Source organism: Vombatus ursinus, unplaced genomic scaffold (genome assembly GCF_900497805.2).
Source record: "Vombatus ursinus unplaced genomic scaffold, bare-nosed wombat genome assembly UNPS02014772.1, whole genome shotgun sequence".
NCBI lineage: Eukaryota > Metazoa > Chordata > Mammalia > Diprotodontia > Vombatidae > Vombatus > Vombatus ursinus.
This window is the reverse complement of record NW_020954550.1, coordinates 9,964,464-9,980,125: the sequence shown is the minus strand read 5'-3', so window position 1 is coordinate 9,980,125 and position 15,662 is coordinate 9,964,464. Positions and strand designations below refer to the sequence as shown.

The 15,662-nt window shown below is 35.8% G+C and overlaps 1 protein-coding gene across 2 annotated transcripts in view; it reads right to left on the bottom strand.

Annotated features, from left to right (window-relative positions):
• The window catches only part of TRIM23 (tripartite motif containing 23), a 59,729-nt gene that overhangs the window by 43,511 nt on the left and 556 nt on the right, over window positions 1-15,662 (bottom strand). For both annotated transcript variants that reach the window (XM_027863408.1, XM_027863409.1), the window contains exons 2-3: window positions 10,266-10,428; window positions 1,910-2,031 (exon numbers count right to left, since the gene is read on the bottom strand). In XM_027863408.1, the coding sequence (XP_027719209.1) occupies window positions 1,910-2,031; window positions 10,266-10,428 (285 nt within the window). The remainder of the gene's footprint in view (window positions 1-1,909; window positions 2,032-10,265; window positions 10,429-15,662) is intronic.

Here is a 15,662-nt window from a genome sequence, read left to right as displayed (position 1 = left end):
GGAAGGAAGGAAGGAAGGAAGGAAGGAAGGAAGGAAGGAAGGAAGGAAGGAAGGAAGGAAGGAAGGAAAGAAGGAGAAAGAGAAGGGAAGGGAGGGGAGGGAAGGGAAGAAGAGAAAGTGAAAAAATTATATTTCAGTCTACACTTAGTTCTCACTCTGGACATGGATACCATTTTTCATTATGAGTCTTTCACAACTGTCTTGGATCATTATGTTGATCAGATTAGCTAAGTCTTTCACAATTGATCATCATACAATACTGTCGTTACTGTGTACAGTGTTCTGGTTCTGCTCACTTCACTTTGCAGGAGCTTCTATCAGTCTTCCCAGGTTTTTCTGAAATTCCCATCCTGTTCATCATTTCTTACAGCACAATAATGTTCCATCACAATCATATACCAAATTTGTTCAACCATTGATGGGTACCCCCTCAATTTCCAATTCTTTGCCACCACCAAAAGAGCTACTATATAAATATTTTTGTACACATAGGTCCTTTTCCTAGAAAAGGATTTTTTAATAGACAGAACAATTTTCCAGATGTTCCTATTTGTAAGTGACATTGTGCTGATGACATCAAACCCCAGAATATCATAGAGATCCCCACCCACTCTTACTGAGACCCTTCATCACTCAAAAGAAAAAGGCCTCACAATCCACATAAGAAAAAGCAATGACCTGGTTGAATAGGTAAGGCACTAAGTTAGTTTATCACCACATAAAAAGAGCTGGAATAATTTGGAAAACTATATGGAGCTTTCAATAATCTGAAGCTGTTCCTTGAAATAAAAACCTCTATTAATTTAACACCATTTTTCATGTCAGTTTTCATGTCAGGACTATAATCTCCAAACAATCAAAACTGATCTAAAAAGCAATGGAGACACACAAGTTGGGTATAAGTAAACTGAAGCATATTATCAATGATGATTTATAAGCAAAAAGTGACATCATCCAAAAATATGTAATTTTAAAAAAATCAGTAGTGCAATAGAATGAAAACGAGATATTTGTAAAGTGCTTAGCATACACAGTGCCTCGCATATAATAGGCGCTTGATCCTTTCCTCGATTTAGAGTCAAGAGACCTAAGTTTGAATCCTGGCTCAGGTACATGCTACCTATGTGACATCAGCTCAGTTACTTAACATCTCTGGGCCTGAGTTTCTTCATTTACAAAATGAGGGGGTTGGACAAGATGACCTTTGAGGTCCTTTCCAGCTCTAAATCTATGTTCCTATGATTCTGCATAGTGACAGCAAAGGATAACAAATAGAGCATCTAACTGGCACTCATTAAACATTAAAAACATTAAGGAAAGCTTTCAGTGTCTTAGATCTAGGGAGGATTTCGGTATGGACATGTGAAAGAACAGCAAAGGATAAAAAGGTACAACTCAACTTTTCCATTCTGTTCCTCTGTACCCTGGGTCAAATAATCTACTCAATATTGCCCTGAATTTGGGTACAGAGATGAGCTGACCAGGCTGAAGGCCTCTCAAATATACTCCCCCCTCACATACACTATAACAAGCCCATTTCCAGAATTCTGCTGACCCCTACTTTGTTGTTAGGCAGAGCCAAGGACAACCGGCACTCTCGGAGAAAGAAACCTCTTTTGATAAAATCAGGAATCCACTGAAGTACTGAAGCACCAAATTATGCTCTCTGTTTGAGAAGTGTGGGAATGATTCGCTCCTCTCACACCAAATAAAGCATAAGTGCTTTCTTCTTATTTTCAGTGACATCAGAGGATTTTATGCTTAACTTCAGCTTTTCAGTTTTCCCCTGAAGTCTGGATTCTACAAGTTTGATGCTGAATAAATATTTTACCAAGTTTCTAACATTTTAAATAAAAATATATTTCCATACCCGCCCCCCTCCAAAATTTTAACTGAACACAATCAATACCTCTCCAGATAATCCAACTGCTTCTTCTGTTGTTCCATATTGACCAATAGGGCCATTCTGTAGTCGTTCCAAAAGCTCCAACAATGCAAAATTCTTTTTCAATCCCCAGACACCTGAATCTCCTAGTTTAAAAGTAAAATAAAGATGAGTTTAACAAAAAAAAAAAAAACCTATACCTTTCATTCTACACTCCAGCTATGATTTTCAAATCATAATCTAATTTTTAAAAATAAAAATTTTCACATTTCTAAAATGAAAAAGTTCTCATTTAATTTCCTATACTTGAAGGTTATGCTTTTCTTTTTTTGGAGCTGGGGGAGAATGAGAGTAGAGGGAAGCTAGCCATACAGTTCCCCCCAAAAAGAAAAAAAATGAAAAGGTCACTGAGACATTTTTTAAAGAATGCACAGGAAAAAAAAACAACAACAAGGAAAGCCAGAAAACCAAAAGGAAATACAAATGAACGGGACAGTTTTGAAAGCTGTGTGCTCAATTTGTCATATACTAAAAAAGAAAAGCAAGCTATAAGATATAGACATTCATAGTTTCATTTGCAATACTTCTAAGTCTACTTTACACACACTCAATTAAAAATTTTTTTTGATATAACACGTGAGTTATCCCACAAGATATAAAATTAACTTCCTTTGAAAAAAATGCTTTATGTTATTGAGAATACTGGCACCACCTAATAAAACTCAGGATATTCATATTTAAAAAAAAAAAACCTCTAATTTCCCAATGACTTCCACTACATATGGAGATTAAGTTTCTCTCTCAAAAATTTAAATTCTAAAATAGAAATTGAAGCTAAGATGCCTATGATTATTAGTTCTCTCCCATCCTGGCTCTGCATTTAACCTTGTGGTTGTACATTCCATCTTCTCCTACATGGAGATACAAGGTTACAGTCACAAGGAAGGCAGAAGACTCTATTAATTAGGCTCCCATGACACTGCAGACCCATGTAAGTGGAAACTCATACTTCTCCCTAAGACATGCTTACGTGGAGGCCTATGCAATCAGAAGACAACCAAAAATATGGGTCAATCAGTTAAGACTCTTTCAGTCAAACAATCCATTTTAACTACCAGTTAAGCATTTATTCTAGAGAGCACACACAAGTAACTGATTAAACAACATTACTTAGTATTACATGTTACTTAGCCCTAGAGATGTACAATTTCTGTAATTTAAAGCCATGGGAATGGAAAATGTTTCCTCTTCATGTATGTTAGTTTAAGAAATCTGGGGTAAAATAGAAATATAAATGCCATCTTCTTGGCTTGGGGCTCTGGCTCAGCTTCATGTGGACCTTTCTGGGTTTAACGCTGTAACTATTATCACCATTAAAAAGTGTGGGGAGGGTGGGGTGGCAAGGGGTTCTTTCTTCACATTGGTTTGAATTACAAAGAGCTTTCTTAGTCATTAAAGAAAGATTAACTTGGTTTAAAAAACCTGTCACTTTTGTTTTTTGTATTTCTGATGCTTAGCACATGACTTCTACATAATAAATACTTAATAAATGTTTTAAAATTCAATTTTGTTCAAACGGGAACATAATGTTTTTGAAGTGTTTGTAACAGATCCATAATCACCTTATTAATATAGAAATATAGGGGCAGCTAGGTGGCACAGTGGATAGAGCACCGGGCCTGGATTCAGGAGTACCTGAGTTCAAATCCAGCCTCAGACACATAACACTTGCTAGCTGTGTGACCCTGGGCAAGTCACTTAACCCCACTGCCTAGTCAAAAAAAAAAAAAAGAAAAAGAAAAAAGAAATATAAATGTGGTTCTCAAAGAAGAGATATGTGTATGTCCCTTATTCTCTTCCTGGCAGAACAGAGAGAACATAGGTGAGGAACACCATAAAAGGCTGGATGTGGCTGACATGTTGGTTAGTTCTGCTGAACTGTTTTTTAATCTCTCGTTTGTTCTTTGTTAAAAGAGATGGCTTTCCAGGAGGCAGGTGGTGAGGGTACAATCAAGAAACGCAGGTAATATAAAAACAAAATATATCAATAATTTTTTTTTAAATATTAAGGTGTTTAAGATGCAACTTAGGTTTCTCAAAAAAGTTTTATATGTACTAAATTTTAAAATAGAGTGTACTTAATACTCGATAGATTTTGTCATTTAATTTGCTTTTAGATGTTTTAAGATCCTTTTTATACATGCAGTTGTATAATACTGAACATGAGGAAATAAGCACACTTCTCAAGTTTTTGTATGTTTACATACAAGGCAAAGTCCAAAACCAGAAGCAATCATAAACATTATAATTCATCAGAAGAAGTTATTCTATTTCCTGAATTGAGAAGCCTCCATACTGTTAGGGAGACAGAAAGTACTCATTTTCAGAAAAGGAGCTATTAAAAAATGGGAAGGGAAAAAAGCATAACTCATTGAAATCAATTTCATTTTCTAAGTTATCACTATTAGCATTTACTTTTCTTATTTCAATTTTATCATCTTCACAAACATGTAAGAACTAAAATCTCTGCCTAGATCGAGATCACATTCTCTACTCTTATCTCAAAACAAGAAAAAAAATTATATAAATTTCCAAACCCAGAACAATTTCTTTCACATGCTGCACAAAATTTAATTAAAAACTATAGTGAAAGGTCAAGACCTCTTAAAGGGAAGAAGACTGTTGGTGAAGTCATAGCCTTCATTCTTGAGCCAAACACTGAAAACGCCCCTATTCTGCAACATTTTAAAATATCTACCCAACATCAAGTCCTGAAAATTATTGCTTGTCTTGCCAATCAAATACAGAACTACCAGCATTTACACTTATTTCTACCAATGAGTTTCAAATTCAAAAAACATGTTGCAACACATTGTGAATCTCTCAGTTTTCTGGTATATTAATGATCTGATTTTGCAGAGAGCTTTACAAATATATTTTCCTATTGCTTACTTTTTTGAATGACTTTAGGTGACTAAAACTTATGGAGCCCTGTATGAACATCTTCAAAATTCTATTCAACTGTCTATAAAAATAATTCATGGTCATGGGATACCAAGAGATCTAATGTTAGGTGGAATCTTAGAATTCATTTAGTCAAATTTCCTCATTTGGACCTCTTAGGAGAGTGAGTGATTTGCCCATGATAACAAAAGCATTAATTAGAAAAGCTGAAATATAAATAAAGGTGAGAGGACTTCAAATGCAGTGTTCATCCATCATATCACATTGCTCCTCACAGAAGTACTCAGATTTCTGTTCCTTACTCTGCAAGAGTCTTCATATCATCTAATATAACCTCAACAATATGTCATCTCAAAGAGGGTGAACATTCTGACACCTTCAAAGAGTTAACTTACCTCACAGTGTTGTATTTTTTGTAAAGGAAGGCAAATGGCGTATCACAAATTATGGTAAGTACATTGAACCTAGGGTATTGCAATGCTATTCTAGATTTCTTTATGGTCTGAATTCTCTGTAGAGGGAATAGGAAAAACACTAGCTAATGTTAATTTGTGTTGCTTCCTTACTTACATACTCTCTCTGTCAAAGCACCTTTGATGTCCTCTACTCATCAACTCACTTGATCCAATAACAATACAAAATCCTTCCTCCATGTACTGAAATACTGGACAGAAGAGGAATGAAGAGAGGAAAACACAAGAGGAATGAAGAAAGGAAAATACTCTTTATTTATTTATACCTTTAAAAGTAAATATTTCCCTTGACAAAGTTAGTAGCTAATCAGCTTGGTTAATAAGTGACTTTTTAACTTAAATGTAAGAAAAAAAAACCTTTATCAGTGCTGAAATGCATAAGACATTTATGCAGAGTCAAAATAAATGTAATAGAAGCCATTGTTATATAGCTTTAACAAACAGCCTGAAATTTTATTTCCACTATAAAGGTCTTCTTTTTGCTGTTTTGGAGCAATTACATTTGGATAAAAGACCATGAAAATTCATACCAGTCTAGCTCTAGCCCTGCTAACAGAGCAGTTAAAAGCTGGCTCCAGACCAATGCTTAGTTCCTTCTCTCTCTATCCTGAACTTCTAATTTATCCAGAACTTATAGGGTTAGGAAAGCTCAGAAAACTATGGGGTTGGGCATGCTTGGCATAGGAACAACAAAGCCTCGATTCTGCACTAAAACATAGCAGTTGTTATGTCCCAACTTTAAGGGATGTGATTGTATCCCTTTCTCGGCAACAAATGTAGCTAAAATATATCTGAAAACCAGAAGCAATACAGGCAGTTAGGAATGCATGTGGGAACAACTGTGGTATCCTTTAAGTTTAAAAAAAAAGAAGCTCCCCATGCATGTCTAAATTCCTGCCCTTTTCAAAATTATGCATTTAAACAAATGATATAGGACAAAAATAAATTACAGACTCAAGAAAATAAAGGCTGCTCCCTAGTACTGTATGAGAAAGAGCAAATTGTAAGCAACTTAAAGATGACAACCACATCCAACACTGGGACTCAATGATTCCGTTTTTCTGGGCTTGCTGTAGAATATAAGCGCCTTTAGGACAAACTTTTTTTTGTTTTTGCCTCTGCATTCGTTAAGTCTACCCCAGTGTGTTACATATAGAAATTTATGATAGCTTATTATGAAGGGGTAGCTAGGTGGCATAGTAGATAGAGTGCCAAGCCTGGGATCAGGAAGAACCAAGTTCAAAGCCAACCTCAGACACTTATTAGCTGTGTGATCCTGGGCAGGTCACTGAACCCTGTCTGTCTCAGCTTCCTCACCTGCAAAATGAGCTGGAGAAGGAAATGGCAAAGCACTCCTGTATCTTTGCCAAGAAAACCCCACATGGGGTCATGAAGAGTTGGACATGACAACTCCACAACAACAAAAATTACGAAGCGAAACAACTTATATGAAAAAGAGGCCTACAATCCCTACCAACATCAACCCCAAACTGCCACAGAAAAGCAAGTAAAACCAAGGGCAGTAGAAATATTGGTGCCTGAAACATCACTGTCCCTTCTAGCTGTCATCAAAGGGTAATAACCCTTTTAGACATGTGACCTGTCAACTGCTCTGTGGGTACTTAAGTGCTACCTCCTTAGCAGCAGCACTTATTAAAAAGCCAGAAAAGAAAGTTATTGTCACAAAGTACTTTGCACTGTCAAATGCCTCCTTAACGGAAATGAAACTAAAGATACATTCACATCTACTTTGCTGTTACATGCTAAGGAGCACCAGGTTTTTAGCTCTGATTTGCAGTTGACACTTCCTGTATTTGTTGTCTCTCCATATTAGGATGTAATCTCCTAGAAAACAAGAAGACTTTTATTTGTCTATTTGTATTCCCAGTAATTAGCAGTTCTTTGCTAATAGTAATGCATTATAAATGCTGTTTTCAGGGAACAGCTAAGTGGCACAGTGGATAGAGTTCAGGCCTTGGAGTCAGGAAGACCTGAGTTCAAATTCGACCTCAGACAACTGACACTTAACTAACTGTGTGACCCTGGGCAAGTCACTTAATCCCAATTGCCTCACTATAAAGCAAAAAAAAAAAAAAAAAAAAAAACAACAACAAAAAAAACTTGTTTTCATTCATCCAAATCAAGAAGCATTTACTACATGCTAACTACGGTGCCAGGCAGTGTGTTAAGCATTGGGAATACACACACACAAAAAAAGGCACAAACAGTCTTGTCTCCAAGGAGTTCCAGCTAACAGCTAGGGCTAGACTGAAAACTAGTGAAAGGAGGTAATCTGTTAGAGAAGACAGTAGAGAGTGGGATAAGACAATATAGGAAAAGACTATCCCTTCATTTGCGACAGGGGTGAAGGAGGTGATGGGGGAGATGGGGAGAGCATCCAAGTGACATGAAATTAGGGGAGAAGAGGGAGCTCTTGGTGAATGGCCTCAATTTTTTTCAGCAAAATGTAAGGCCAAATTCTCAGCAGATGGGGGGTGTGGGGGGGGGAAGGGTGACCCAGGAGATTTGTGGACAGATGAAAAGGTTTGGAAGTTCCTATGGTGAGCAGGATAGTGAATTGGTTAGGAGAAATATAAAATAATTCCTTACTGCAGTAAGGATCCAGATGAGACTATGTAACAAATCTGTAGTGGACCCAGAGAGCCCAGTTTCTCAATTTTCTCTAGCTCCATTCAGCAGCACATGAGTAATTGCAAAAGCAGCAAATGGTGGGAGTGATCCCAGTCTGGGGGTATGCCAGGTGTGATTTATGACAGAAGAAGAGAGCAAGGGACTCAAACACAGAAGATACTGTAGAGGTGAACTGGTTCACCAAACGGTCAGATCAGGGAAAAGATGAGACTGTAGCCAGAGTTAGTGCTAACCGAGGGACTAGAGGTTACAGTGAGAATGAAGAATAGGGTTAAGGGTTGTGAGGCAAAGCAAAAATGGAATGACAGATTATGATACAATAAAGGAATTTCAGAGTTTATCAACACAGAAGTGAAAAACTTGTGAGGGACAGCAAGATAAGGGTATGACCATCTCTGTATGCAGCTTAGGTGGTGGGCAAGAACAGGTTTTGAGAAATGAGTAAATGGAGACTGGAAAATTGGAGTATAGAATGAGCATCAATATTATGTTAAAGTTCCCTAGAAAGAGGGCAAGAGTTGGGGAGAAACGAAAGCTTAAGAGCCAGGCACTGGACTCACTGTAGGAGGAAGGAAAATGTCCTAGGAGTCAGTAAATAACAGCTTACCAGAATGACAACTATGTGATAAATATGGACTGAATGAACCTCAAAAGAGAGGTGTCTGAGTGATAGTAGCAGAGGGAGAGTCTGGAAGTGGCAATGGGGAGGAAGTATTCTGATTCCTCACATCATGACAGTGAGTCAGAGGGTACGAGTGAAAATACAACCAGGATAGAGAGAGTAGCCGGGGAACCTGAGTTATCAACAGAGAGTCAGATATCGGTGAATGCCAGAAAATGGAAGGAAAAGGTTTAAAATGAAATCAAGTTTGTTAACTATGGAGCAGGCATTCCAAAGAGCACAACTAAAGAGGTGGGTATATACCTGGAGTGGGACATTAGGGAAGCAGAACTTAGGGGGATGGGATTAAGGGAGCAGGCAGTGGGACCTGGGGAATAAGATTTGCACAATGACAGTCAGGATTCTGAATTAGTGGGATTAGGAGGGCATGACAGGGTCACAGTGCACTAAATCCAATCAGATTATTTATTCTGGAAAGAAGTCCATTGAGGAAGCAGGTAATTAGACTGTTGAGGGCCCTCTCGTCCAACATTGCTGCAGATGTTGATGTTGAGTCCTGTGGGTCAAGGAGGCCTAATTCCCAGTAGGGAGGAGTAGGGGGGACTTGGATAAGAGGCAGAAGTTCTCAGCTAGAGAAGGACCTGATCTGGGAACAGCCTCCGGATTACTAGAGAAGCACTGATGGAGGCCAGAGGCCTGGATCTAGGGCTCTCAAAGGGCACCCTGCGAAGCACCGGGGACAAGAAGGCCACAGGCTTACTGAGGCAACACAGCGCTTCCTGAGACACCCCAGGGGCAAAGATATAAGCCACTAGCAACCAGGTGTTAACGGGAAGCATGTTCAGAGGGCAAACTTTATTGGAATCTTTACTGGGAAAATCATAACATCTCTAATACCTAGTGCCATCATTGTTCCTGAATATTTATTTCTTGGCCTTCTATGTTTGTGATTCCTATTTATGACAAATCAAGGCCTACTAACAGTATGAAAAATGTTTCATTTTACATAGCATTCTGGTAGGCCTTAACCCATTAAAAAAAAAAGACAAAATAACATTTGTCTGTGAAAACACTTTAGAAAATTCCAATGAAAATTTACAGTTAAGTTTTAAAAATACACAGAAGATCCCAAAATGTACAAACTCTTCTAGCTAATAACATAGAAAGAAAATGGGAAATTATCATATATATGCTGCAAATTCCTCATCTCTCAGGAACAATACATTGCTCATAACCTGAATTTAAATGAAAACATGTCAAAACACATAAATGACTTCACAGTACTTCCATTATTAACTTTAATGAACTGAGACTGCATACATTACGTGTTGATGTTTAATTGGATTCAAATTATACCACTTAGTTTATCTGCATTTACCAGATGAATTAAATCAATATTCTTTTAAACAAAGCATATTTGCCTAAACTGTCTATAATAATAACCATAACACAAACAGCAATTAAGTACTTTGGATGAGATAAATTTTACTCCCAATTACGATCTTACATTATACAAGGCTAACATTGTGCACAAGAACACTACCTTTCTGTAACCTCCTTTTAATTATATTATGCTGTTGATCATTTAAAATCAAATGGAGAAATGTTTTTTTGATTAACAGTGATATAACTGAAAAGATATAAAATTTAAAATAAAAAGTTTTTCTACCTAGTTCAGTTACTTGTCGATCAAATGGGCAGCGAATTGCTCTTCCATGGAGAGGAAGGCGTGTAAGACAGTCATGACAGACAGTGTGGCCACACAAAAGCAGGCGTGGAACTTTGTCTCCTTGCAAAGAAAACACATCTTCACAAACTCCACATTCTAGAACCTAGAATTTAAAAAGGAAACAGATTGATTTTTCATTAATTTCCCCGAGTTCAAAACTGGCCTCAGACACTGACTAGCTGTGTGACCATGGACAGATCACTTAACCTCTCTCTGCCTCTGTTTTCTCATCTGTAGAATGGGGATGATAATAACAACACCTACCTTCCAGGGCTGTTATGAAGATCAAATGAGATAATATCTGTAAAGTGCTTAGCACAATACCTCGCAAATAGTAGGTGCTAAATAAATGCTAATTATTATTACTAATTTTTAAATACACATATTTTAATTTACTTGTATAATAATTTTACTCTATCTTACTGAGTAGAGAGTTTCCTTTTCAAGAAGATAATTATCCAAGTTGTGAAGCTTCAAATTTCCTTTGCAGTGGTCCATTTGAAAAACCCTACTACAAGAATGTCACAATGGAAGCTAACTTAAAATGAGGTAAAGGTGGCCAACAGGCCAACCATATACAGTCTAATCACTATAAGTTTTCTTATAATATTTAAACTTTGAGTAACATTAATTGAACCAAAGTATATAATTGAATCTGTATGATAAATACATTATTTTCCTGCATTTCTTTTTTTAAACCAACTCCTGTGGTAATTCAACAGTAAAACAACATTAGTTTGGTATTCAGGAATTTAGAATTTGTTCTGGGATGAAAGTTGACCTTTCAAAAAAAAAAAAAGTTGACCTTTCTATCCATGAAAAGATGTTCAAAAAGTATCTTGTCTGTTTGATCTTGGTTCATTCTTTTTGGTTCTGCCCCAATAAAAGCAAGAGCATTTGGGTAAGATGTTGCACCTTGGTTTTCAATTTACTTTAGTATTTTTATTGATAGTTCTTACATTTATAAAGAAAAATTTTGTTTTCTAAGAAAATTAAATTTAAGCTCATGACAGTAGGTATTGTGTTATATCTATCACAGTATTGCTAACACACTGCATACTGCTTTGATGGCAGAAGGAATTTAGTGTGTTCAATTCAAAATTAATACTGTAAATAAAGATTACAAAATTATTTATTTGAGAATAAACTACTGTCAAGTGAAGAAGTATTCAATTATATAAAAATGCAAATTAAAGAAATAATTTAGAAATAATTCATTTAAGGAAGATCAATTATTACTCTAGTTCAGATTCTTTTGTTGAAGTAAAGCTGAATTTATTTCAAAATATTCTCTAATTCAAATATTTCCCTAATTCAGATGGGCTTTTCTTACCCAGGATTCAAATCCAAATAGGGTTAGACTTTAGTAAAGCTTACTGTTTTTTAAATGCATTATTCAAGTATAATGTATACTTATTTATATTTAAGTATAAAGCATAGTACTTTTCATTCTACAGGATCATACAATGATTCACAAAGGAAATGAAATTAGAAAGGTATGCCGCTCCGACGTTTCTAAATTCCTAGAACAAAGTGCTTAAACTATAAATAATATTGGAAAACAAACGTTGAGATTAGTATATATACTTAATCAACCACTGAAACAGTAACTAAATAGAAATGGAAACTAAAAGTTGCAAAAGGTATATAACAAAAAGACTCAAATATAGCCAAAATGAATTAATGGTTGAAAGCCAGAATCTGAATGGAGATCTCAAATATTTTAAACTTAATTATTTCATTTCTTAACTGATATCTTGAACTATAAACTCATATATTTGTCACTATAAACGTATATATAACTTTGCATCATAGGGTAGAACAGAAAAAACTTAGATTTGATTTGAAAGTTTTTCACAGTTAAATGAAACAATTGGATTTTAAAACAAAAAAATTATTTAGCAGTAGTTTAAAACGATACATGAAATTTTATTAAACCTGCTTCTGAAACTATTATATAATTTCCATCAGTGTTAACCATCCTTCTCCACAATTTGGATTTACTTTATAAGCAAAACCAACCAAATTCAAATTGCCCTAACAAAATTTAGCTACATTTTATGGTATTGATAGCAATACAGAGAACAAAAAGACTTTTCTATCACAACTCTATTTTTTCAAAAAAGCACTAAGAAAAACTCCTACTACATCTATCACATCCTAGTTTTCAGTTACAGGGAAAAAAAGAGCACAAAACCAACATCTCTGCCACTTCACTAGCTGATTTAAAAAATAATTTATTTCATTCCTCCATCTGTTTTCTTATTAGTAAAATGGAGATTATAACACTTAAACTTCATCTACTTCACAGGGTTGATGTGAGAATCAAAGGAAATAATGATAATGAGCCTTACAATCATAAAGTTGTCATTTTTGCTATCATGGCAAATAAGTAGCTTTTCTTTTAGACAGTTAACTATTATGTACTGCATTCACGAATTGGGGCAATAGACATTTTTTCCGTACCTAAAAAAAAACCCTTTGCTTTGTGATACAGCATAGGAAGTCAAATCTTATAAGATAAATAATTCAGTAAACACTTCAAGGAATTGAAGATTCAATTTCTTAAGCCATTAAGAAAACAAGGTTTCTTTTCAGAGATACTAAAAAAAAAAATCTAATCCAAATGCAACACATTCATGTTTTTTCTCTGAAGAACAGAATTCTCTGGGAAGGACACAAAGATGAAAGACGGCACCAATACATTCCTTTAAAATTATGAAATCTCCAGAATCGAATTTCAAATCTTATGTTTGGCATTTAAAGCTTTCATAATCTAGCCCTTGCCTACCTTTCCGGTCTTCCTAAATTTGATTCCCCTCTAAGTAAAGTACTATCCAGCAACACTGGCCTTCTTGTTCCTCATACAAGACGTTCCATCTCCTGGCTCCGTGCCTTTCCATTGGCTGTCACCCAACCTGGAACACTGTCCCTCCTCACCTAACTTCCTTCAATACAGCTCTATTCCCACTTTCCAGTTCTCCCCTATAGACGCTGCTGCTGAAGCTTTCCTTATCTCATTCCGTATGTGCATTATTTGTCTGCATATTGTATCCTAAACACCATAATCAGAGCAATTTGAGGGCAATCAATGTGTTTTTGCTTTTCTTCATATACCCAACACTTTGCACAGTGCCTGTGCACATACAGTTTAATAAATGCTTGTTGTATGAGTAATAGGGTCATACATGACAGGTTCCCTAGACAGGGAATACATCCTATCATTTGTAAATAAGAGGTCATAGGTTCAAATGTCCAAGAATATAAGTAAGAAAAATTCTCAATTGGTAGAATAGAAAAACCTTACAGGCAAATTTTTTAACCTAATCAAAAAAAGAAAACTGCAGCAAATTCTTTTGTGACATGAAGCATATATACTTATGGAATCTCCTAAGTACACATTTCTTAACAACTAGGTTTTGTTCCTCTTTGTAGTTCTCTGTAGAACCTATCATGGTGCCTTACATGTAACAACAGGCTTTGAACAAGTTGTTAAACTGAGCTGAATGAAAATGATCACCTCATTTGATCTTCTTCTTACATTTAGATTTTTATATCTTTGTTTTTCTCAAGAAAGGGAGTATATGAATAACAGTACAAAATACTTTATGTTCAAAGAATCCAAGACTTAGAGTTTAAAAGGGACCTTACAAGCCATATACTCTAATTCCTGTATTTTGTAAATGAGGAAATTGAGGCTCAGACAGATTATGTGGCTAAAATAACAGTGACAGTTTAAGCAGAAGTGGAATCTGAATCCAAGTCCTCTTAGTCTAAACTGCCCAGTTCAAGACAATGCTCCCTGAAGTACCACATGCAGAATGTGTTTCCTTCTAGGGCACACATTTTTGGAAACACATTGGCCTATTTTCAAAAGAGGGTTACCCAGATGTCAAAGAGCCCAGATCTCATTTGATCCACTTAACAACCCTATAAAGTTAAAAAAGCAAGTAGTATTCTCATTTTGCAGATGAGGAAACTGAGGCAGAACTAAGCTTTAAATGAGTCAGGATTCAAAACCAAATCTTCTGATCCAGAGCCAGATGATGATTATTTCATTTTTTAAGATTACACAAAAGCATCATACTATCTGTTATTATAGTTATAAGCCAAAATGATTCATTCCAAATACGGAATTACCAGAGTTGTTTTTCATTTTTTTCTAATCTCTCTAGATATTACTAACACTGTGATGAGTGATAGCACCAATGTATTCTTTGACTTAGGACCTAACTAAAATGCCATTCTCTGGGGTACATGTCAAAGATTCACTGAACATTAAGGAATATCCTATCAGCTTTAAAGTAACTACACCCCCATGGATAAAGGTCAAAGCAAACAAGTGTTGTACCAAATTCTGCACTGCGTGAGTTTCCTGAAATATATTTAGGCTCCAGAGTACTTCTGCAATGAGCGGATTATCATCTAAATTTTTAAAATTATGAACTAAAAATTATGGTAGCTGAACAACCCATTAACAATCAGTAGTTATTTGCTAAATTCTGCTGTAGTTCTTAGATATATTAGTTCAAGATATTAAGATAACCGCATATAGTAATTCTACAAAACAATCTGTTAACCTACTTTGAAACACAGGCGTCACAAAAGTAGATTTAGAAATGCAACATTTCCCTGATGAATTAAATGATCAGTTTTATGTCCTCTTCACAGCACCTGAATTCTATGCATCTTCAGAATCAGTTACCTTAGGATGTTAGACTGTAATGCATAACAGCCAATGAAATACAAATGTCAAAATAGTCTCAGTGCATTTTAAAGTTGTGACAGGTCAAGGTCCCTTTTTAGATCGAAAGGTCCCTTTTAAGCTCTGACAACATAAAACTGCACTAAGACTTCTGGAACACGCAGCATACTGTGAATAATGAATATGCTACCTGCTAACATAAATTACGAGCACTGGAACTAACAGACAATAAACATGTGACCAATGAGTTCTAAGCACTCCAGTTCACATTTTTCTTATGAGTTGATACCAACTGGGCCATCTAATATGCTGAACCCAACTATTACTTGAACAGGCTGGGGGAGGTGCATAAACCAATAAGGACTACAGAGGTATATACTCTATTTTAGTTTTCTAAATATTAACTAACGTTGTTTGGCATCACGGAGAGAATATTAGTTTTGTGGTCCAAAGACATGCTTTCCAAAGCCAGCTTCAATACTTGTATTTCCTTGCGCAACTCATTTCCATCACCCATCCAGGCCTCAGTTTCCTCACCTGTAAAAAAGATTTTCAACTGGATCTTGGGTTCTTAACCTAACGTCTTGAACTACTTTTTTTTTAATTTTGATAATTATCTTTCAATATGACTG